The sequence below is a fragment of the Panthera pardus genome, unplaced genomic scaffold (assembly GCF_024362965.1).
Source record: "Panthera pardus isolate Hobbes unplaced genomic scaffold, ASM2436296v1 HiC_scaffold_27, whole genome shotgun sequence".
NCBI classification, from domain to species: domain Eukaryota; kingdom Metazoa; phylum Chordata; class Mammalia; order Carnivora; family Felidae; genus Panthera; species Panthera pardus.
Window position 1 is genome coordinate 119,922,014 of NW_026526843.1, and position 25,109 is coordinate 119,947,122.

The 25,109-nt window shown below is 53.5% G+C and overlaps 1 protein-coding gene across 2 annotated transcripts in view; it reads right to left on the bottom strand.

The window, feature by feature from the left end:
* PRKX (protein kinase cAMP-dependent X-linked catalytic subunit) overlaps positions 1–16,298 on the bottom strand; it is a 72,095-nt gene extending 55,797 nt beyond the window's left edge. Inside the window, exon 1 of one of the 2 annotated variants that reach the window (XM_053891884.1) lies at positions 15,847–16,298. In XM_053891884.1, the coding sequence (XP_053747859.1) occupies positions 15,847–16,024 (178 nt within the window). In that variant the 5' untranslated portion in view covers positions 16,025–16,298. The remainder of the gene's footprint in view (positions 1–15,846) is intronic. The other variant, XM_053891883.1, reaches the window with a different exon arrangement.
* Positions 16,299–25,109: the final 8,811 nt, after the last annotated feature.

The window sequence follows — 25,109 nt, forward strand, 5'->3', positions numbered from 1 at the left end:
CTGTGTCAGACAGGTGTGGGAGGAAGAAAAGGATGGAACTTACCTTGGGGTCAGGGGTCAGAAAAGACATTCCCTTTCGAGGAAGTCAAGTTTCAAAATGGAAAGAGGAGGGTGGCTCAGGCTGTCCCTTTCGAGGAAGTCAAGTTTCAAAATGGAAAGAGGAGGGTGGCTCAGGCTGGAGGCTGCTTTGCAGGGGGACAGGGAAGAAGTGAAGGAGGCGAGGGAGGAAGGGAAGGAGGTGAGGGAGGAAGGGAAGGGGGTGAGGGAGGAAGGGAAGGGGGTGAGGGAGGAAGGGAAGGGGGTGAGGGAGAAAGGGAAGGGGATGAGGAAGGGAAGGAGGTGAGGGAGGAAGGGAAGGGGGTGAGGGAGAAAGTGAAGTGACAGAGAAAAGGAAAGGGGTGAGGAAGGGAAGGAGGTGAGGGAGGAAGGGAAGGAGGTGAGGGAGGCAGTGAAGGAGGCAGGGGAGGAAGGGAAGGAGCAGATGGAATCAAAGGAAGCCGGTAGGGTGGGCACTTACCCAATATTTGTGTCCTTATAAAGGATAGAAGAGGAGAGACACAGACACAGAGGAGAAGTCACGTGAAGAGGGAGGCAGAGACGGGAAGGACGCGGCCACAAGCTCAGGGACGCCTGGAGCCCCAGAGGCTGGAAGAGGCAGGAAGGACCCTCCCCTGGAGCCTCTGGAGGGAGCACAGCCCTGCCCCACCTGGACCTCAGCAGCTCCGCCCCCCACCCCCGCCCCCCTGCCTGGATCACCGCAACCCTATCCTGCCTGGATCTCAGGCTTCTGGTCTCCACAACCGTGGGAACACAAATTTGTGTGTTCGCAGTGATTTGCTAGGAGAGCCACAGGAAGACACTCCTGGATGTCGGGAGACAAGGACCCCTCAATGGACGTTGCTTTGGACACACGCTCTCCAGTCCAGTGCTCACTCAAGAGAAAGGTCTAGGTTACAGGTGTGCATTTGGGAGCCCACGGCTCTCACCGACCGAAGTCACAAGCATGGCCAAGATCAGCCTTCGATCTTTGAGACTTTTCTTCTTTAATCATTTAAATTTTCAGCAATCCTATTTAAAGCTGCTTCTCTTTTACGGTCACATCCTATTTTCGCTGATGGGAACAGTATCTTCAACTTCTCTAAAAGGGGGACTCCACGTAAGTCTCATGTGTCAAACGTCTCCCGTGTTCCTCGTTTTGTTTTAATCAAGCTTCTCCTGGGTTCCCTGAATGATCAGCTTCTGCTGGGATCACATGTCTTTTCTTATCTTAATGCCTCGCACAGTGCAACCTGCTGATAAACATCAGGTCTGCGGTCTCCCCCCAACTCCACCGCCCCGTTTAAGAATGAGACGATACCAGAGAGAGCGACTCTGAAAGTTTCCGCAAGGGAGTGCGTGTGGGGAGCGGGGGTGGCTCTCAGAGCGAAAGCATCATCTTGGAGAGCCCAGAAGCCCTGCGTCCCCCCCGCGGTCGTGTTTACCCAGATCCTACTCGGCACTGAACATGTGTTATCAAATCGCTAGCTCCTTCTTGGCACCTTGATTATAATCCTTCCAACACTGACCTTTTCTTAGAGCTATTTGCGTTCGTGCGATTCTTGAAATCCTGTGTTTTCGCCTCCCCCAATGACGCGTTACGGTTCCTTGCACGCAGGACGCGCTAACAACCGCTTTCTCTAAGTAACGCCTCTGTGAAGCGAACTCCAAACCTACGTTGCGTTGGGGACATCCAGAGCTGGAAGGAAGCAACACAGTCGGGTAGGATCCAGCTGTGAGCACCAGTGACCGCGTCGGCTGGTTGGCGGAAGATGCAAGCCACGAATTCAACGCACGTTCTTTGGACACGAGGAGGCGTTTCATGTTCTGAAGAGTCGCCAGATATGCAAATCGCCGTGAATCGGTCATTGCATCCGGTGCCCACTCAAGATCCGCTGAGACCCGGTCGTTGGCTTGGAACGGCAGTCGTCAAACGCCCTGATCTCGGGGTTCTCCGGCACCCTGGCAACAGATCAAGGACTCTAAACGATGCTTGCGTTGTTGGCCTGTGGATAGTGGGTGTCACTATCTGCAGAGCGTAACCATATCAGCGAGGAAAACAAATATAGAAAACACAAGAGCGAGCTAGTGCACCCCACTGGTGGCCAGAGATGACATCAGCACCCTTCAGAAAGCCTCCGGAAACCACCAGACAGTCCCCGGCAAGAGGGAGGGAGAAAAGGTCAAAGGATATTTTCGTGCTATGATGAACAGAGGCGTGACCCCATGCACTTCCCTGAGACGTTCTCAGGGGAGCCCCACGGGTCCCCGGGCCCCACTTGGAAAACTATCTCGGTCTCAACCATGAGCTCCCCATGGCAACCCATCATGCAACCACCAAGGTCCTCCAAGGGGCGTTAAATGGGAGTATTTTGCACACGGCACAGTTCCGCGAACACGACGAAGGTGTATGTTCGGTATCAGTTAGTTTCTGCTCTGCAAAGGACACAAACGTTTCGTTTGTAAGGTTTTACGATGCGCCCTTGTCACCCTGCGGTAACACGTCCGTGGCGATCGTTAAAGGGCCCCACGCACTAAATCCGGGCATTCAGAAAGTCTCGAGCAAACGGCACGCACCCTGACGTATCACAGCCGGATGCAGGATGCCTTCCACGGAGAGTGTTCCCAAGGCTTCCCGCGTCAAAGCACAACCTTTCCTCCGGGACCAAAGGTGCCCCTGGGAGAATGTGATGCAAATACGTCCCCCTCACAACCGTCTCTCAGAGACAATATCCCAATTCCCTCAAGAGTTTTGATATGCCCATTCACCTTGTCTTATCGCCTCCCCCCGTCCCGTGACATGCGCCATCTGTCAAGCAAACGCATCGAACGCGACTGCTCTCCGCACTACGGAGTTATTCATTCCTTCGCCGAATGGCGAATTTTATAAAACTCCTGCTGTATGTTTTCCTACCAGCGTGTGACGTTCAGTACAGTGAATTCGTCTTTCCTGTGCTACCAGTGAAGAAGCCCGGATGCCCAGCCGTGGTATGGGACACCGCTTCGGGAACAAGGACCGTCCAAAGGCACAATTGCCAAGCCACCTTTTGGGGTGGAGCAGGGGGCCGCCTGTTCTGCTGAGGAAGAACCCCGGGCACCCAGCTTTGGAGCCGGACGCTGCTTCCCCATATAATGTGGCAGCCGGTCTCGGTGGAGCCGCCCTGTTCGCCAAAATCCAAAGAAGGACAGTATGTCCGAGTGCCCGAAGGGATGTCACCCAATCAGCCAAACCCCTTCCAGCTGCGTATCCTCTACTCAAGACCGTGTGCACACGTCCCGTGCGCTAACGAACGTGAGAAGAAAAACACGCCACAAAATACCTAACCCAACTTAACAAAAAACGGTAGGTTTTCACCTTTAAAGGTAGGGAATCCCCACCTGCTGATACAAGAGGTAAAGAATCCAGACCACAGAGCCACCTGTCAAAGCTTCCCATTGATGGCTTTGTCACGAACATCGCAAGCTCTGAACGGTGTTCTCAAGTTCACGCCTAGACTCACTCCAGCCGGATGGCAGTGTTACTCAACTGTTTCCTCTTTTGTTTTTTTATTTTAATTTTTTAATGTTTATGTATTTTTGAGAGACAGAAAGAGAGAGAGAGAGAGTGCAGGAGGGGCAGAGAGAGAGGGAGACACAGAATCCGAAGCAGGCTCCAGGCTCCGAGCTGTCAGCGCAGAGCCCGACGCGGGGCTCGAACTCACGGACCGTGAGATCATGCCCTGAGCCAAAATCAGAGGCTTAACTAACTGTGAGCCCCCCCAGGCGCCCCTCTACTTTTCCTTGTGAAGGAAGATAAGCCCCCTGGGACTCAGAGCAGCTGTCCTGAGATGCAGCGCATTTGGGGACACGTTTCTGGAGCAGGTGGCCGCTGACTTGTTTTCCTCACACTCCCTTTCGCAGCTTGTGCGACGGGGAAGCAGCAGAGGGTGGTTGATTGTGTGGTGGCAGGAAGCCAGGCCTACGCCAGCCCAAGCTGGGAGGGACACCCTGTGCCCCACGAGAACGCACAGCCCCGTTCAAAGAACCAACGGGCCACGAGCTTCCAAAGAAGCAGACTCTGAGCCCCCCACAGGAGGCGGGGTACCAAGGGGCTGCCCGGAAGGTGGTGTGATTCCAGGAAGGGCTGGGCAGTTCTGAGCAATCTTCCCAGCAATCTTCTTGCAGCCCAGAATCTTGATCAAAAGAAGACACTTGGGGTGAGCAGAGAGAACATGAACTCAGTACTGCCAGAAAAATGAGAGCCATCAAGGAATCTGGAAGGAAGAAAGAAAACAACAGATAGAAAAGGAAAGACAAGACAAGCAAACCAAAGAAGTAAGAAGAAAGTAGAAACCCATGAAATTAAAAACAGGAAGTCGACTGCAGGGGGCGGGGAATCGAAGAAAAAAGAAGCTGGTTCTTGGAAAAGATCAATACAATGGACACATTGGGCTCTGTTCCCAAAATAAAAGACTGAACTGTTTAAGGATATCGACCAAAGGCCGTTGGCAACCGCGTGGAGGGAACTGGAGGGTATTATGCGACGTGAAATTAGTCAGAGAAAGACAAACGTCATATGACTTCACGATAGGAAGACTTTTAAGACACAGAACAGATGAACACAAGGGAAGGGAAACCAAAATCATATAAAAACAGGGAGGGGGACCAAACATAAGAAACTCTTAAATATAGAGAACAAACAGAGGGCTGCTGGAGGGGTTGTGGGAAGGGGGATGGGCTAAATGGGGAAGGGGCATTAAGGAATCTACTCCTGAAATCAGAGTTGCACTACATGCTAACTAACTTGGATGTAAACCAAAAAAATAAAATAAAAAAAATAAATAAATAAATAAGTAGAATCATAAATTAAAAAAAAAAAAAAAAAAAAAAAAGATTCCGACCAAAGACAGAAAAGCCTTCATAAGTAAAATCACCTGACAATATAACTCAACTATTCGGGGACTGGGGAGTCATTACTGATTTTAGGTGTTTTTTTTTTTTTTAAGTTTATTTATTATTGACAGACAGAGAGAGACAGAGCATGAGCACAGGAGGTGCAGAGAGAGGAGACACAGAATCCGAAGCAGGCTCCAGGCTCTGAGCTGTCAGAGCAGAGCCCGACGCGGGGGGAGGGGGGCTCGAACCCATGAACCGCGGGAGCACGACCTGAGCCGAAATCAAGTGTCAGATGCTTATCCAACGCCTCCACCCGGGCACCCCATTCATTACCGATTTTATTTTTGTACATACACTTGCTTTTTCTTGAAAGTGTAAGGATAACGGGATCCGGGGCCCAGGAAGGGGAAATTCTGGACACGTTACCATCTTAAGGCCCTTTCGGTCGGGAGTAATCACTCCCAGCTGGATTTTCCGACTCTGCAGAATGATTTCCTTTGAGGTTGTCCCCAAACATAAGCTGGCCCAGAATCCTCCGGCCGACGGCCCAGCTACACGCCCCCCAGCAGGCACGCCCGGGCACACACACAGTCCTGCCTCTGTCCGCCCTCCGCAGTCCCATCCCGGGGCCCCCGAGCATGACAAAGGCCCTCTTTCTCGGAGCCCCAGCTCTTGCCGGCCACACCCGGCCCCACATGTGCGGGGCCCTTTGTTCCGTGGAGTGGCTCCCGAGATAATGATGCAGCGGGATGAAATCATCCACCAAATTAATCGTCAACCACTTTAAAAGAACTCTCTGGGGGTTGCCCTCCGAACCTCTTTGATGAGCTGCCTCGTCAAGAATATGTCTAAACGAACCACCTCAAGACAAGGACTGTAATTTCCGCACACGAGAGCCGCGCAAGACAATGGGGCAGCGGGTGCGACGGGCGGGCAGCAACTCGTCCATTTCGGCAGGGATCTTGGGGGACGGTGCCCTTCCTCGGCTACTGGCGGAAAGGCCAGTATGAATTTCCACATGTCCCTGAAGTTCCACGCACTGTGGCACAGAACACGCTGCACCCAAGGTGGATGTCTGTCTCAAGCATGGAACCACCCAGGTGGGAGGCGTCCTGGGACGCCCCAGGTCCAGCCTCGGCAGGCTTCCCGCCCTGAGCGGCATGGGAAGCTCCAAGCAGGTCTTGGGGAGCCCACGGGACACCCGAGCTGGAAGGATCGCCCAGAGGGGTCCTACAGGAAACTCCTACACCCGGACACGGTTGACCCGCGGGGCTGGAGGCAGCCCCCCACCCTGAAGAACATCTCTGCTCGGCCTCGTCCGGGCAGGAGGAGCAGGGAGGCTTCTGCACCCCGGAATGCGCACCACTTACAGCCCTGATACAGCTGCCCTGCTGGGGTGCGTCTGGGAGCTCGGGAGGCTTGAAAGGACAAATCGCTGGCCAACTTCAAATGCATCGGGCGGCTAAGGACCGCGTTGTCTCCTCTTCAAATGGAATCCGAATGCCAACTGGACTTCCACGTAAGTGCGCTAACGCCGAGGCAGAAATGGCCCATGGGGTCCATCCCACCCGGCACAGACGCGGAGACCCCTACCCACAGGAAGCAGGGGAAGAGGCTCCCGGAATTAGCTCCTTACAGCCTTTCCTCGTGTTGGTGGTGTTACTGTCTCACGAGCTAACTCGGAGAACAGAGCCTGGCAAGTTAAGCCAAAAGAAGTGCCCGTGTTATCAAATCAGTCAAGCAGCTCTAGACTCCTCGCCAACAATCCTGTCTGTCCTCCTGATCTCACTCTTCCAGGTGGACACCAGCTCTGCTTCGGGGATGCCATGTGGCGAGCCTTCCGTCCGGTTCAGAGCTGCGTGTCTTGACTGTGCATCCAGGGCCGGACTGAAGCTTCTAGAAGGGAAGGTGGTGTCACCTCCGCTTTGAGCAACGCCACCACCAAGGCTCCCTTGTAACAGGAGAACTGGTTTTGCTTGCCCAGCGCAGGGGACGGGTCCCACAGAGGTGGCAATTAGTCCAGGCAGAGGAGGGCACAGAGGTAAGATGGTCAATTAACTCAATGAATCCCTTGTCTCTCCACACCCCCCCCCCGCCCCCGTCTCTCACTCACACACACCCCACTTAGAACTTCATGCATAGCTAATCAGACCTAGCATTTCTCCTCCTAATGGAAGAGTTTTTATTGTTAATGCGGTTTGTCCATTTAGGGAAGTCAGTGCGGCTGGAGAAGGGGGAAGGCCAGGCAGGAGCACAGCCGCCCCACCCCACTCCACTCTCTAAGCGGTGCGACTTAAGCGGGTGCCGGAGACAGAGTAATGCCTTCACCACCAACGTGCTACCTGTCACCCAAATCCCCAGAACGTGTGAATGTTAGTTTACATGGCAGAGGGTAAACTGAGTTTCCCGGTGCTAATTACACACGCTAAGTCGTTGACTCGAAATAGGGAGACGATCCTCGGTGCAGTGGGTGAGTCCTTACAAGTGGGAGAGGGAGGCAGGGAAGCAAGGACCGGAGACACGGAACCATGAGACCTGACCCAACTATGCTGCACTAGAAGATGACGAAGGCGTCATGAGCCAAAGAAGGCGGGCAGCATCTAGAAGCTGTAGAAAGCAAGGAACCGGACTCTCCCCCGGAGCCTCCGGAAGGGAACGCAGCCCCGCTCACCCTTGATGTGAACCCAGGGGCACCCGCCTTCAGACTCCTAACCTGCACAGCTGTGGGATTTAAAATATGCGTGTTATTTTAAGTCACTAAGTGTGGAGTGAGTTGTTAGAGCAGTCATGGAAGACTCATGTAGAGACAAGGCCCCCGAGAGTGATCACAATGGGAGAGTAAGCAGAGATGACCTTGCGGTGGGCTTTCTGGGACCCCTCCCCGCACCCCAACTCCCAAACCAGGAGATGGAACAAAGAGGCGGGGCAGGGGTGGTGAAGACTCTTCAGCGGCCTCAAGAGAAGCATATGCGGAAGATTCAAGATCTACTGAATGGCACAAGCTCCAAATCCAGACAAATACCATCACCATCCGTCCCTGAAATGAGGAGCCTGCACCACGCTTGGGAAGCGATGATGAGGATGATGATGGCCACGATGATGATGGCGATGCTCGCCTTGGTGAGGCGTGCCTACTTCCTACCTGATGCCAAAGGACAGCAGACACTCGTGCTCATGGCTGAAGCCCCGCAGCCCTCCTCAAAGGACACAATAAAACACAACACACACCCACCGCACTACGTGAAAAGTGCATCTGGCGAGTGACCGCCTCGACCACAGAGCGTCCCAGCCCTTCACTGACCCCTGCTCGAGGACCATGTGGGCAAAATGTGGAGATGGAGAGCCAGGTCCACAGGCATCAGGAAACTATACCCCATTTAGTGAATACGGAGCTGGGAATACGGTGCTGGGGAGGCATGGTTTCTGTCCCCGTCACTCAGCCCAGGACCCTGAGCGCCAACCCTAACACACTGTTGGTTCATAAGTGCACTGACCACTCTCTAGTAGTGAAAGAAGAAAGGCAGGGCGAAAGCATGGATGAGGCACTACCACAGGCTACAACGTGGATGACCCCTGAAGGCGTTACACTGAGAGAAAGAAGCCAGCCACATGAGGATTAACCCCGTAGGACTCCACTGATAGGAAGTTCCTGGAACAGGGGTTTCATAGGGACAGAAAACGATTAAGAGGTTAGCAGGGTCTCAAGAAGGGAGACACGAGGGCGTGACTTCTTAATGGGTGTGGGGTTTCGCTTGGGGGCGACGGGAGTGTTGGAAGTAGGGGGTGGTGATGGTTACATACTACTGTGAATAATTTAATGCCACTGAGTTGTACGCTTAAAATTGGTTAAAATGGTGAATTTTATGTTATATCACTATAATAAAAAAATTGTTTCAAAAAAAAAGAATTAGAGGGGCACCCGGGGTGGCTCAGTCAGTTGAGCGTCCAACTTGGCCTCAGGTCATGATCTCACAGTTTGTGAGTTCGAGCCCCACGTCGGGCTCTGTGCTGACGGCTCAGAGCCAGGAGCCTGCTTCCGATTCTGTGTCTCCCTCTCTCTGTGTCTCTCTCTCTCAAAAATAAAAAAAAGGGGCGCCTGGGTGGCTCAGTTGGTTGAGCGTCCGATTTCGACCCAGGTCATGATCTCGCGGTCCGTGGGTTCGAGCCCTGCATCGGGCTCTGTGCTGACAACTCGGAGCCTGGAGCCTGTTTCAGATTCTGTGTCTCCCTCTCTCTCTGACCCTACCCCATTCATGCTCTGTCTGTCTCTGTCTCAAAAATAAATAAACGTTAAAAAAAATTTTTTTTAATTAAAAAAAAAATTAAAAAAAAAATTTAATGTTTTCCAAAACCAAAAAAAAAAGAATGAGAAAGTTGGGCTGCCCGACCACATGGCATGGAAGTCACGGAAGGTGACTTCCCAAGACATGGAGGGACCCAGATTTATGCACCAGGTCCCACAGACATCCCACCAGATGGGGCAGACATTCACCCTTCTCGGTGGAGCGTGAAGGAGATCCACAGAGCGCCCCAGGAAAGCCCCTGGAACGCACGGCATCCCAGATCCACGAGCGGCACGCAGGGTCCCCGGGAACGAGTAACACCTCTCACCAGCCATCCCTTCCCAAGGACGAAAGAACGCCCACACCCCATGCAGAGTTTTGCTAGACGTGCTACCTGAATGCACAAGGCACCTTGAGGGTTGATGGGTTGTGGTGGCTGTATTTGGAGATGGGGTCTTAAAACAGGGGATTCAGGTAAAAGGAGGTCAGTATCGCGGGCCCTGACCTCGTAGGACAGGTGTCCTCATGAGAAGAGAAGATTAGGACGTAGACACACACAGAGGGAAGGCCATGTAAGGGCACAGAGAGAAGATGGTGTCTACACGCCCAAGAGAGAGGCCTCAAAACAAACCGGTCCCGCCCACACCTGGATCTTGGACTTCCGGGACCTCCGGGACTGTGAAGCAATAAATGTCTGTTGCTGAAGCTGCCCATCTGCAGTGCTGTTTCTCTAGGCAAACTCAAAGGACAGGGTAAAAAAAAAAAAAAAAAAAAAAATGTAGTCTATCCATTCCATGAAATATTACTTGATCATAAACAAGAATGAAATACTGAAATATACTACCTATACATACGAAACTCAAAAACATCATGCAAGTGAAAGAAACAAATTAAGAAAGGCCCCATCCTGTATGATTCCATTTACATGAAACGTCCAGAATAGACAAACCCATCAAGACAGAAAGTAGGCGGGTGGTTGCCAAGGGCAGGGCGAAGCAGAGCAAAGAATGATTGCTGAATGCATAGAAGGTGTCCTTCTGGGGCGACGGAACTGTTTAAGAACAAGACAGAAGGGAGGGTTGCATATTGGGAATGTGCCGAATGCTCTCGGGTTTGTTCACTGCAAAATTATCTTATGTCACGTGAATTTCAATTAAAAAGAGTTTCATGAGTGTCGGAAGTGACGAGGACCATGGTGATCATGACAAAGAGGGTACAAAGAGGGAGGATGCAGGCAGGTGTTGAAGGGAAGGTGGGGATGATGGTGTTGGTGATGATGATCGGGTTGGTGGTGGTGGTCGTGAGTCATGGTGAGATGGTCATGATGACGAAAGGGTTGGCAGTGGTGGTCACCATGGCCATGATGATGATGGTCATGATGACGACAGGGTTGGCGGTGGTGGTCACCATGGCCATGATGATGATGGTCATGATGACGACAGGGTTGGCGGTGGTGGTCACCATGGCCATGATGATGATGGTCATGATGACGACAGGGTTGGCGGTGGTGGTCACCATGGCCATGATGATGATGGTCATGATGACGACAGGGTTGGCGGTGGTGGTCACCATGGCCATGATGATGATGGTCATGATGACGACAGGGTTGGCGGTGGTGGTCACCATGGCCATGATGATGATGGTCATGATGACGACAGGGTTGGCGGTGGTGGTCACCATGGCCATGATGATGATGGTGTTGTTGATGATGGTAGTGGTTAACATGATAGAGGAGGTAGGATGTGGGCAGGTGTCAGGGACAAGCATAGACAGAGGTGATGGTGACGTGAATGGTGACGATGTGGTGATCTTCTCTCAAACACGGATGTATCCACAGCCCACCTTGCGTTGCCTGATGCAGCACCAGCTTTCCCATTATTTAACCCAAAAACCTTGGAGTTGAAGTTACTCATAACTTAGTTCTCTAAGTCACTGTTGCAGACGGAATGTCTGTGTCCCCTCCCCCCCTGCAAAATTCACGTCTTTGAGACCTAAATCCCAGTGTGACTGTATTTGGAGACGAAGTTTCTAAGGAAGAAACAAACGTGAAATGAGGTCCTAACGGTGAGGTCCTCATCCAACAGAACCCCTTGTAAGTGTCCCTGTAGGAAGAGACCCGGGAGGACGCACCCTGTCCCCACCCCGACCCGTTCAGCTTGCACGTGAAGCCCACCTGAGGACACGATGAGAAAATGGCCATCTGCGAAACAGGAAGCAAAGTCTCACCAGAAACCCAATCAGCCCGCATCCTGACCGCAGACCTTCAGGGTCCAGAATTGCCAGAGACCAAGGTCTGCGGTTTAAGCCGCCCACTCTGTGGCAATGTCTCCCAGCGGCTCTACTGGGCTAATACGGTCACTTTCACACAGCAAATCGTCTCAGTTCAACCTCCAAATGGTCCCAGAAGTCGAGCACCCGGTAAGATGTCCCCGATTCTAAACACCACCATCCACCACATCCTCAAGGGTGCATGCTCCCAAGCCTCTGCCCCCGACAAACCCCAACAAGAACCTCTGAACCCACGGGAGACGTGGTCACAGCTCAAGATCCTGCAGCCCCTCCCCCAGTGCTCACACCCGGCCAGCCCTGCTCTGTGCCTTCCGGTCCCGGCTTGCCCAGCCCCACACCGGCCACAGTGACCTCCTTAGAGCTTCTGGAACACGTGCACGGGGCCCCGAGGTGGCCCTGGGGTTCCAGAGCACATTATGGGTGGGCAGCATCGCTGGGGACTTGTGAGGAATGCAGAGTCACAGGCTCCAGCTCAAGGGAGGGGACCCAGGAAAAATCTCCAGGGCGGGGCCAGCATCGGCCCTGCAGGGGATGGTGACGCGGCCCAAGCCTGAAGACCAGCCACGGTGCCCACGGTCTTGTCCGCAAGGGAGCCCCTGCCTCACCTTCCAGGATTCGATCAAACATCTCCTCCTGGGAACGGCGGACCCCACGGTGCCCTCCACGTGCCAGCATGGCCCGCCCCCGCCTCCGCGTGCCGTGGCCCCGATCCCACGGCGCCGCTCTCTCCTCCCGCCAATGGTACCCACCGTGCACCCGTCTCAGCGCAGCGTAAACTCGAGCTGAGTCGTCTATGACCTCCCATGTCCGTCTATGACCTCCCATGTCCGGAGGCAGGGGCTGGGGGAGGGGGATGGAGGGAGTTACGCACTGACGCAGATCAATGTTTGTGTCCCCGCCGTGCCCCCCAGCATCATGGCATTCACATTTGCTGTTGGGCCTTCGGGACGTGTTTACATTAGGCGAGGTTGTGACGCTGGGGTCCCCCCGGGGCTGCGATGAGCTCCCTTATACAAGCTCCCTTATAGGAGCTGCCCTTATAGGGCAGTGGGAGCGGGATTAGGGCCAAGTTGGGGGAAGCAAGAGCGCGGGAGAAAGTCCTATTGGTGGGGAAGCAAAATGATTGCCAGGACTTTAGGCAGATCTGCCTACAGTCAGTGATTCTCGGACAAAGGTCTCCTCGATCTTGAGGAAATACAACTTTGTGATCGTGCCACATGTGAACTAAACAAATAGCAGGTGGTGACCATGAGCCCCCAGGCTGTGTGAAGGGAATTCGCTCTGGCCTCGGCTTGGGGGTGTTGGCCGCCATAGAAATGCACAGGATGGGGGCGCCTGGGGGGCTCAGTCGGTTAAGCTCCCGACTTCGGCTCAGGTCACCATCTCACGGTGCGTGGGTTCGAGCCCCGCGTCGGGCTCTGTGCTGACGGCTCAGAGCCCGGAGCTGCTTCGGATTCTGTGTCTCCCTCTCTCTCTGCCCCTCCTCTGCTCTCGCTCTCTCTCAAAAATAGCATTAAATTTTTTTTAATAAATAAATAAATAGGGGAATAAACGCACAGGGTAAAACTGGAGAGAAAGGCATCCCCCGCAGAATCTGAAAGCCGTGCCTGCAGAAACTGGGACGCCTTGCACACGGTTCACGGTCTCTGCGACTGAACCAAAGGCAACATCCTGGTTGGGATCTTGGGCCAAGAAGGAATCAGGACGCACGGAAGCTTTGCCAAGGGTGCACGGGACGGATTTGGGGATTCCCTGCGAGTGTATAATTATTTCAAAACATATAGTATATTTTTTACTTTTTTATTGTTTTGTGTATTTTTGAGCAAGCGAGAGAGACAGAGGGCAAGCGGGACACAGGCAGAGAGGGAGGGAGACCCAGAATCCAAATCAGGCTCCGGGCTCCGAGCTGTCACCACGGAGCCCCGATGCTCGAACTCATGACCCGCGAGATCATGACCTGAGCCGAAGTCAGACCTGCGACGGGGACTCGTCAGTCCTGTCCTGTGGGCGCCCCCGCCCCCCCGGAGCACCCAGCTGGCAGGCACAAGTGACGGGTGAAAACACGGCAGGGTCGGGGGGAGGACAAGAGTGAGTCACACACCCAAGGGGAGACGGGCAACGGGAAGCCACACTGTGTGCCGCGACCACGAAGGGAAACGTCCTCTGGGTGGAGCCGGGCTGTGCCCTTCCGTCCCGAATCATCCTGCACAGAAGGTTCTGGGGCGTGGGGACGGTGGTGGAAAACAGAGGTGCGGAGGGCTTGGGGGCATCTGGGGAGTGCTCCCTCCGCGTGTAGGGTGGGTTCCCGTCACGGAGGACTGCACTCTCATGAGGAAAAGCGCATACAGGTGGTCTATGGGTGCCCGTGTGGCCTGGGGCCCCGTGAGGTCGCCTGGCTGCTCGTCCCCCTGGGACCCACTGCACCTTATGTCGGGACCTGGAGGGGACACGCACAGGCTGCGGGACGGGACGGCCGGGCCGGGACGGCCGGGGATCCCTCCAGGCTTAGTCTCCGGGGCCGAGAGGGCTCAGGTTCAGGTTCCTCAGTATTGAAGCACAAGGTTAGATACAACACCACAGAAACTGCACACACACCTCCGTCACTCACAACCCCCTGGGTCTCTCACATACACATACTTGGGTCTGTCTGTCTCTCTCTCTCTCTCACACACACACACCCCTGGGCCCCTGACCACGCTCTGTAACCGAACAGCTGAACTCGCGCCCCCAGCTCTCCGTCCACACCCCTGGAGCCCGCAGGAAGTTATCCTTGAGGAAGGAGCCTCGTCCCCAGTAGGAGAGGCCAAGAGGCAGCTGGACGGAAGCAGTCACCCTCCCACAGCCGCCCCTCTCCATCCCCAAAGGCGGCGACCTTCTATTTTTAAGGACAAGACGACCGGCTGGGCACCTATGCCCACGGGGCCCCGCGTGACTGCAGGCGGCAGGAGAGGTCAGGTCCACAGCCCGCCCACACCCTGCCGCGGGGTCCTGGCCCGTGGCCCGGGGCCCGTCTGACAATACAGCCATGTCTGTGCCCAGAAGCAATACAATGGGTGTTTCTGCGTGCCAAGGCTCGGCGGGTCCCCCAGCAACTTTCCATTGTTCACTCGGATTTCCACGTACCCCCGGGGTCACCGCACTGGCCCGCGTTCTCGGCCCGCCCTGCTGCCCCCTGCAAAACACAGCCCGCTTTTCCACCAGCCGGCTTCCGGGAGGGAGGGAAGGAGATGGGCACAGAGAGACAGACAGACGGAAGGATGAGGGAGACAGCGACAGGCAAGCAAGGAGAGGTAGAGGAGGTGCGTCCCGGGCCGTCCTCCCCAAATCAGGTTTCCTGGAGACCCTTCCTCACAGCCGAGTGCAGAGGGCAGCAGGGGACCCCAGAGGGAAAAGAGAAGGTCTGGCTGCGTCTGCCGGGGTGACTGACCCTAGGCCAGGACCTCGAGTTCACGGCTTCATGATTCCCCGCCCAGCTTCCTCCTTTCCAAAACAGGCTTAGGGGACCCAGGAAAGTCCCCGAACTCCCCTGTCCCAGGGTGACACGGCCCCTTCCCCACGCGCTTTCTGACAAAGCGCACATCCCCGGACCCTGTGGGCCGGAAAGACGTGCTAAGCAGCCACAGGCCCATGGTGGGTGTCCACAACCTGAACCCGGCACCGCCGTGCGGTCGGGGTTTTCTGACCCCACTCGGGGCGGCCCCATAAGCCAGCGCGTCTGGGGATCCGCGCGCCCAGGGAACTCGCTGGAAATTACGTGCAAGTCAAAGGGACGAGACAAAGGGAAATCAGTGTCCGGGAAGGAGCCCCAACTTTCAGGCGCTCAAGGCGTCCGTGTCCCTCGCCGCCCCCCGCCCGCCCCGTGACGGGCGCCCCGGGACACCTGTCCCCGCCAAGCCCCCGGTGAGGTCTACGCGGAAGCATCCTGCCGCTGGACACAGGGACGCTGCCCAGAAAGAGCTGTGCAGGTGCGTGTGGCCGCCGCCTCGGTCGCTCGGGGCCCCTGGCTGGGAGGGCGGGCGACGACCCCAACGTGAGGTGACCCCACCCCCCCCCCCAGGAACTTTCGTGACGTCGGGGGCCACGGACACCTGGGGCGGCCGGGGAGGACGGGAGTCCTACCTAAAGGGGTTTCTGGGGCGCGGGGCTCGGGCGCCCCGCAGGCGGGGAGGCTCGCGGGGGGCTGGAAGGGGACTGGCTCCGGGTCTCGGGGCGCCCACAGGGGCCAGGGGCGCACGACCCGGACCCCCCGCGCAGACGCGAGCGGCCAGGGCCGGTCAGGGGGACGGCCGGGCGACGGCACACGCGCGCCCTTTGTCTGACGCCAGCGTCCCCCCGGGCCGGGTGCCCCGCGCGCCCTACTCACCCACGGTGGCCAGCGTGTCGAAGTCCTGCAGGCGGTAGGCGGGGGGCTCCGGCGAGGGCGCCTCGGGGCTGGGGCAGAGCGCGGGCGCGCCGTCGGGGGCGTCGGCACGGCCCCCCGGGGCCTCGGGCTCGGTCGCCTTGGCCGCCTTGGCCGCCTTGGCCAGCCCGGGCGCCTCCATGGGGGCGCGCTCCAGTCCGGGGAGCGCGCGGGGCCGGGCTCGGCGGGACGCAGCCTCGGAGGGCGGCGCGGCGGCGGCGGCGGCATCAGCGGCGTCCACCCATGCGCGTCCCCCGCGGCCCGGCGGAGCGGCGGGGACAATGGCGGGGCGCGGGGCGGCGCTCACTGAAGCAGCAGCGGCAGCAGCAGCTGGTGGGAGTAGCCGGCGGCCTCGGAGGGCGGGCCCGGGGGTCCGGGCGGCGGCGGGGGCGGGGGCGGGGGCGGCGCGGCCGAGGCGGGGGGCGCGGCCCGGGCCGGCGGGGGCGACGCGGGGTCCCGGTTCATCCCTCGCCGCCGGAGTCCGCGGCCACCCGCGCGGGCGCAGCGTGCGCGCCGAGGGAGGGGGGGGGGGCGGGCGGAAGCGGCCTGGGCGGGGCCGCGCGCTCTCCCGCCCGCCCGCGCCCGGCCCGGGGACCGGGGCGTCCCCGCCGCCGCCGCCGCCGCCGCGCTCCGCCCCCGCCGCGCCCCGGAGCCGCCCCCGCCAGGCCGGGGCGCGCGGGCGGGCGGCGCTGGGGTGGTGGCCGCGCCCCCTCGCGCGCCCCCGGGGGCTGGGGTCCCCGCCGAGCTCGCCCGGAAGGCCGGCAGGCGGGGCGGGCTGGGCACCGGGAGGGCGTGGCTGGCACTAAAGTAAACTTAAAAGATCCAACTGGAGCGGGAGCTGAGTGCGCCCAGGGCGCGCGGCCCGCGCGGCCCCTGGGGCGCTTGCCGGGTCTGGCGAATCCTAAGACCCCGCCCAGGTCGGCTTCCTGGTTCCTGGGCGGAGGGGGAGCCAAACTGGTACAAGATGCTGGCGGGAGTGGAGGGGAAGGGGTGGGCAGGGGCGGGGCGAGCGCGCAGGACCCCCCCGCCCCGTGAGTTTCCCGCAAGCTTTGCTAACAACCCATGATTATTTCCGAAACAAAAGCAACCAGAGGCAGACTTAAGAGCTCGGACGCCCGAAGGCAGTGCCCCCAACTCTGACGGCTCCCTGTGTTCAGGACACCGGGCACAATGTGGGGAAGGAAGGCAGGGCGCCCCAGGGCATTTGCATTTACAGCTCCATCTCCCACCCACCCGCCCCCGTTTAAGCGTGTCCGAGATCCCATGTGGGCACACTTCCAGAATAAACGACTAGTGTGTATGAGAACTTGGAATGTCACGGCGCGTCCTGTTTTGTGTCTGGCCACCCTGTCCGCTCGGGGCGGGCAGGGGCGGCCGGTCCAGAAGGCAAGGCCACGTCTAAGTCAGAAGCGAAGCGTTTCACCGAGACTAGGCCATGCCTGCCGGGCTTGGCCAAGTGGGAGGGGCGACAGGAAACCAGAACCCGGCTCTGGGTGTGGCGTTCTGGCCCCGGGCTGCCAGCTTCGCCCCACCCTTCGTCTACACTTTGTGGGTGGCATTTTCCCCAGGGCATTAGGCAGAGCGCTGGGTCTGGTCGCTTATTGCCAGAGAGGTGGAAAAAAAAAAAAAAAAAAAAATGCGCGCCCTGAGCAGGCCGAGGGCACCGGGCTGGAACTAGGAGGGGCTCTGGGCACCAGGTCCTGCCTGGCCCTGCCCTGCGGAGGGTTTGGGGGGGGTGGGGGGGTTCAGGATGGTCCCCGGGGACTTGCCCCTGCGATGGTGCTAGGGGACTAAGCTTGGTGGTCAAGTCTGGGTCAATCAGGGACATGCTTTTTTCCTTTCCTATTGCACCCAGGCAGCAAGGGTTCCAGAAAAACTTTCAGGATCATTATAAGGCCAGGTGGCCCAGTTGACGTGACTCAGTCCTCTCCCACCCCTGAGCCTGACCACATACCTACGTCTTCCTATAAATATCCTGGCCAGCTTCGGCAACAAATATCCTGGCCAGCTTCGGCAACACCTTGCTGTACAAAAGCAGCTTTCATCCGGGACGATCATAAAAGTTCTTCAGAAACCACAGCATATGACTCGGAAAGACAACAGAAAAAAACAAAACAAAACCCTGTAAGCTAGGCATTAAGGGGTCAGTACAGCCTCTGGGCTGCGACATGACGTTTGGGTGCAGGGAAGGCACACTGAACTCTGTCATGTGCAAAGAAGGAGGTCCTGGCTCTAGTCCCGTGAATCGTGAGGTTAACGCAGCAACCCGTCCAGGTGTTCAATACTAGAGGAATAAATGTGTACTTTTCTAAGCCAGCGGGAGTATGTATACGTGTTTTTCTTTTGGAAGAGTTAGGTATATACTTGTACATATGTGTGTGTATACGTATGTGTGATGTGTGTGTGTATGACTGTAGAGACAGTGAGTTAAAATTAAAAAGTACAGGGGCGCCTGGGTAGCTCAGTCGGTTAAGCGTCCGACTCTTGGTTTCAGCTCAGGTCGTGATCTCACGGTTTGTGGGTTTGATCCCTGCATCAGGCTCTGCACTGACAGCACAGAACCTGCTTGGGATTCTCTCTCCCCCTCTCTCTCTGTGCCTCCCCTGCTCTCACTGTCTTTCTCTCTCAAAAGATAATACACAAACTTAAAAAAAATTTTTTTTAATTAAAAGGTATATAGTTACCTTTGCAGGCTTTATACTTATTATATTACATACTGTGTATGTTATATTCGGATATATTCTATAATATGTATTCTAATGTGTTTTATGACATGTATTCTATATATATTCTAAATGTTTTTTGTGTTTTATTTTATATTTGAGAGACAGGGAGACAGAACATGAACGGGGAAGGGACAGAGAGAGAAGGAGACACAGAATCCAATGCAGGCTCCAGGCCCTGAGCTGTCAGCACAGAACCCGACACGGGGCTCAAACTCATGAATCATAAGAACATGACCTGAGCCGAACTCAGATGCTCAACCGACTGAGCCACCCAGGCGCCCCATCTACTATGTATATTCTAAAAGACATGCTTATGGCCCTTCAAAGACTTTACAACTTGTATGTACATACATATACATTATATATATATATATGTATATATATATAATATTGAGTATTATATATATTCTAACATTCTGTAATATATTCCAATATATTTTATTATGTATATTTTAATATATTTTATTATACATTCTAACATTTCTATTCTAAGAAACATATTCAGAGGCATTGGGGTGCCTCAGTCAATTAACCATCTGACTCTTGATTTCCACTCAGGTCATAATCTCATGGGTCGTGAGTTCAAGCCCTGCATTGGGATCTGTGCTGACATCTTGGAACCGGCTTGAGATTCTGTCTCTCTCTCTCTCTCTCTGTGTCCCTCTCCCACTCACTCTGTCTCGAAAATAAATAAACTTTAAAAAGTAAATTGAGGGGCACCTGGGTGGCTCGGTCGGTTAAGCGTCCGACTTCGGCTCAGGTCATGATCTCGCGGTCCGTGAGTTCGAGCCCCGCGTCGGGCTCTGTGCTGACGGCTCAGAGCCTGGAGCGTGTTTCGGATTCTGTGTCTCCCTCTCTCTCTGCCCCTCCCCTGTTCATGCTCTGTCTCTCTCTGTCTCAAAAATAAATAAAAACGTTAAAAAAATTTTTTTTAAATAAAATAAAATAAAAAATAAATTGATTAGTTAAACAAGTAAAAAAAAACATGTTCAGCTGCCTTCAGACGTTACAAGTTATATATAATGTTAGATATATTATACATTGTATTCTAATATTGTATAATATATATTCTAATATATTTCACTATAAATTCTAATACATATATTCTAAACAACAAGCATTCAGCTGCCTTTTTTGCATATTTATATGCAAAATTTGCATATTTATATATGCAAAAAATACATATATATACTTTTGAGTTAAATACATGTCTGTATAGCGTCTCTCACTCAGGTAAACTCATATTTTGGAAATATACAGGTGGGTTTCAATACATGGTTGGAAGAAGCCTTCCCAGGACTTCTGGAAAGCAATCCTTTCAACAACGTAGGAATGCTTTGAATGTGGACGCAGCCAGGGATGAAAATATTTCTATCGCTGGATGCCTGGAAATATGCCCACTTAGGCTTTGCTCTTTGCGGGCAGGCAGAAAATTCTGATGGATGTTTAGCTACGGGATTAGGGTTTCAGATTTCAGCAGCTAGATTTTCCTGTAATTCAGGTGAAGCCCTGTACCAGGTGTCCTGTGTTTACTAAGAATATAACAGGGTCATTTTCTATCATCAGTACATCTCTCCCCACTTTCTCAGATGAACTGTGGCAAAGCCATGTATCGGGGTTTGCGAGTTTTCGCTGATCACCGATGACCCCTTGGCCAGCAAGGAGGGTTTCCAGGACTGGCCAGCATTTACTGCTCTTAGCTTTGCAATCTTCTGCTTCTGGTTTCTTCCCGGTCACTGGACGGCCCCTGGTGGGTCTGTGTTGGTTTAATGCGTTGGGAATTCATGGGAATTCATGGTTCGTGGGCCATGTTCTCTTACCATCCCGGGGACTTGGGCCTCTGTGCATGGAGGCAGACCCTTGGTGACTAATCAGAGATGATGAAACTTGCTTTATAATTGTATGTGTGGCCACAGTCATGGAGGCTTGCTCCAGTGCAAGACCCGCTGAGTCACCGTCTTCCGCAAGCAGCCTGCACAGACACCCCAGGGCTGTATTTCGGTAGCTGGCTCTCGGGGGGTCGGGGGACCCCGTGTTACACCCTCACTTGTATCAGAAATGCCGCCCTGGCCCAACATATGTCTTGAAACCAAATGATCTTGGAAGTGCCCACTCTCGGGGCGCCTGGGTGGCTCAGTGACTTAAGCGTTCAGCTTCGGCTCAGGTCATGATCTCACGGTTCGTGGGTTCGAGCCCCATGTCGGGCTCTGTGCCGACAGCTCGGAGCCTGGAGCCTGCTTCCGATTCTGTGTCTCCCTCTCTGTGCCCCTGCCCTCTCTCTCTCAAAAGTGAATAAACATTAAAAAAAAAAATTTTTTTTTTAAAGATAAATGAAAAACAAAAAAAAGAAAAAAGAAATAAATACCCAGGCTGGTGATGGAAATGAAGCTTTCACCCTGGAGACCTCACAAACCCTTCCCTGGGCAGGAAGGTCGCGAGTTCCAAATGGGCTCACAGCAATTAACTCACTGGGTAGAAACATGAGCAATCTGATAATTGGGCATTTAAGGAAAATCAATGAATCATCAATCACTAAAGTCAAGCCAAACCCTAAGGCACCGTCTCTCCAAAGTAAAGCTTAAAAATCTGAGCAGACAGGCTTATTCTTGCATGGAGCGAGGACTTCTAAAAATAACGCTTCTGAACGTGCCTATTTAGTCCGAGGCTTCTAGAAAGTGATTTCAAAGGAAACCGTAGAGGAAGCACAGAGAGGGGGAACGCTGTCTGGGCCGCACCAGCCTGGAATTAGACTTTGCTGAGTTCACTCTTCGCCCGAGATGTGCGTGAGAGGTTTCGGTCCTCAGATGCTGGAGACGTTTCTGGAAAAATCTAAGCCGTGCTATTGAGCTCACACAGGTGCATAACGCTTGGCAAAATGCAAACCAATGGTCTGCTCTGATCACTTGGGTCACATAGCTCTGCCTGGACGCCTTGCTCCCGGGCTAGTCGCCGAAGATTTGAAGTAACTAAAGAGTCTGACAAAGCAACATGACAAGAACTGTGAACTTGAAAATACCATCGACAAAACCCCCGGGTCACCGCACTGGCCCGCGTGCCCGGCCCGCCCTGCTGCCCCCTGCAAAACACAGCCCGCTTTTCCACCAGCCATTCTTCGCATTCTGTGTCTCCCTCTCTCTCTGCCCCTCCCCTGCTCATGCTCTGTCTCTCTCTGTCTCAAAACTAAATGGAAACATTTAAAACAAACATTAAAAAAAAAATTAAAAAATTAAAAAAAAAAAAAAAGACATGACCACCCAAACACGTAAGAAAGTTATGGAAATATAAATGAAATTAAAAACGTATATGCTGACTGATATGTGGTCGAAGGGTATTAACGCAGAATTAAGCCCCAAGAAGTGCATAGATGAGGGGCATTCAGAGAAGGAGAAAAAGAAAGGGATGGAAGAAATGTATCAAAGAACAAACGTGGCGGCTGATTTTGAAAATCCATCTAATACTAGAAGCATGGGTTACTCCCTGCCCACAAGAGAATTCTCACACACTTTTAGCTGTAATGTCCATTAGCAGAAGGACGTACTGTGTTAGAAATGACCATACATTTAGGCCCAGTCATGTTATGTCTACAAATTTATGTTTAAAATTAAATTTTGGAGAACGTCGAAAGCTTTGTGATCAAAGATACCCGTGGCTATGGGCTGAATAGCGTCCCCCAAAATTCACTACACTGAAGCCCACCTCAGGCATGTGGTTCTATTTGGGGTGGCGGTCTTTACAGAGGGACTGAGGTAAATGAGGTCAGGTGGGGGTCCTGCTCCCATAGGACTGGGTCCTTAGAACATTAGGACACATACACTCCTAGAGGGCCTCAGTCGGAACCAGCCTCGGCCCTGCCTGGATCTCAGCCTCCCAGCCTCAGCCCTGCCTAGATCTCAGACTCCCAGCTGCGTCCCTGCCTGGACCTCGGACCCCCAGCCTCGGCCCTGCCTGGATCTCGGACCCCCAGACTCGGCCCTGCCTGGACCTCATTCTCCCAGCCTCCAGCCCCGCCTGAATCTCAGCCTCCCCCACTGGCCCTGCCTGGATCTCAGACCCCCAGCCTCAGCCATGCCTCGATCTCAGACCCCCAGCCTCGGCCCTGCCTGGATCTCAGACTCCCAGCCTCAGCCCTGCCTGGGTCTCAGACCCCCAGCCTCAGCCCTGCCTGCATCTCAGACCCTCAGCCTCCAGCCCCGCCTGGAACTCAGACTCCCAGCCTCAGCCCTGCCTGCATCTCAGACCCTCAGCCTCGGCCCTGCCTGGATCGCAGACTCCCATCCTCAGCCCCTCCTGGACCTCAGACCCCCGGCCTCAGTCCTGCCTGGATCTCCGACCCCCAGCCTCGATCCTGCCTGGATCTCAGACTCCCAGGCTCAGCCCTGCCTGGATCTCAGACCCCAAGCTCAGTCCTTCCTGGATGTCAGAGTCCCAGACTCAGGCCCTTCTGGACCTCAGACTTCCAGGCTCGGCCCTGCCTGGACCTCAGTCTCCCAGCCTCGGCCCTGCCTGGACCTCAGACACCCAAGCCTCGGCCCTGCCTGGATCTCAGTCTCTCAGCCTCGGCCCTTCCTGGATCTCAGACTCCCAGCCTCGGCCCTGCCTGGATCTCAGACTCCCAGCCTCGGCCCTGCCTGGACCTCAGACACCCAGCCTCGGCCCTGCCTGGATCTCAGTCTCTCAGCCTTGGCCCTGCCTGGATCTCAGACTCCCAGCCTCGGCCCTGCCTGGATCTCAACCTTCCAGCCTCCAGCCCTACCTGGATCTCAGACTCCCAGCCTCCAGGACCCCGAGACAATATGTGTGTTGTGTTAATCCCAGGCTGTGGTGTTCTGTTATGGCAATCTAACACATCCATTATTTAAGGCAGTTTTTTAACGATAGAGAAAAACATCACACCCTTGATAAATAGAAAAAAAAAAGTAATTTTAAGTAATCTAGGTGGTAATCTAAATGCTATCACATACTCCGATCTTCATCATAAAACAAAATGACCTGGAAAAAAAAAAAAAAAGGTAGGAAAATGTCAAAAAGGTTGTGTCTGGATTATAATTTCTCTATAATTTTTTTCAATGTTTCCCAAATTTCCTTGTAATGAGGAAGCGGACTAAGAGAAGAAATTGGAGAGGTTTGGAAACCAGTTTTTGCAAAGTGGTAGATGTGCATGTAGTCAGCCTGGGCCTTGGTGAGGAGCTGTGGTTTTACAGTTAATCACCATTTCCAGGAGGGCCATCAGGGCTTATGTGCAAACCGGATGGTTTCACTCAGTCTGCAGGACTTATCAGGGCAAAACTCATAAGGACGAAAACTTGTGAAGTGGGGTGATGGCCGTGCCAGAGGTGTGAGTAAAGAGAAACACGTGTCCCGGGCCTTGGAGGAAAAAGATTTGGTGGTGTAATGCCTCTGGAATGGGCCAGCATCGTCCTCCCAAAGCGTGCATCACAACCCGCAAACAGAGGTTAATGTTTATGAGCAAGAACCTGCGTGAGAGCCAGGATTCTCGGTTTCTGAGAAACGGAGAACTGTCATGCCGTGGGCATGAGGTTTTGTCCCGATAAAGCCGGGACTTTAAAAATAGTTTGGTGGGGCACCTGGGTGGCTCAGTCGGTTGAGCGTCCGACTTCGGCTCAGGTCATGATCTCACGGTCGGGAGTTCGAGCCCCGCGTCGGGCTCTGTGCTGACAGCTCAGAGCCTGGAGCCTGTTTCGGATCCTGTGTCTCCCTCTCTCTGACCCTCCCCCGTTCATGCTCTGTCTCTGTCTCAAAAATAAATAAAAAAACATTAAAAAAATTTAAAAATAGTTTGGTATTGCAGCTGAAAAGATACTGGCATACCCAGTAGATGTTATGCAGACAAGGGCGTGGGGATTTCAAGCCTTCAAACAGGAGGAGCCCTGTATATGTATATATAGTATATGTATGTTATATATAGTTTGTATGTAGTATATATACAGTGTATATATATTATATATAGTATGTATATAGTATATATATTCTTCATATACAACTTATATGTATAGTTTATACATAGTATATACATATATAGTTTATACATAGTTATGTATTATATGTATATAGTATATATATATACTTTATATATACTTTATGTGTATAGTTTATACATAGTATATACATATATAGTTTATACATAGTTATGTATTATATGTATATAGTATATATATATACTTTATATATAATTTATATGTATAGTTTATACATAGTATATACATATATAGTTTATACAGTTACGTATTATATGTATATAGTATATATATATACTTTATATATAATTTATATGTATAGTTTATACATAGTATATACATATATAGTTTATACATAGTTATGTATTATATGTATATAGTATATATATATATACTTTATATATAATTTATATGTATAGTTTATACATAGTATATACATATATAGTTTATACATAGTTATGTATTATATGTATATAGTATATATATATACTTTATATATAATTTATATGTATAGTTTATACATAGT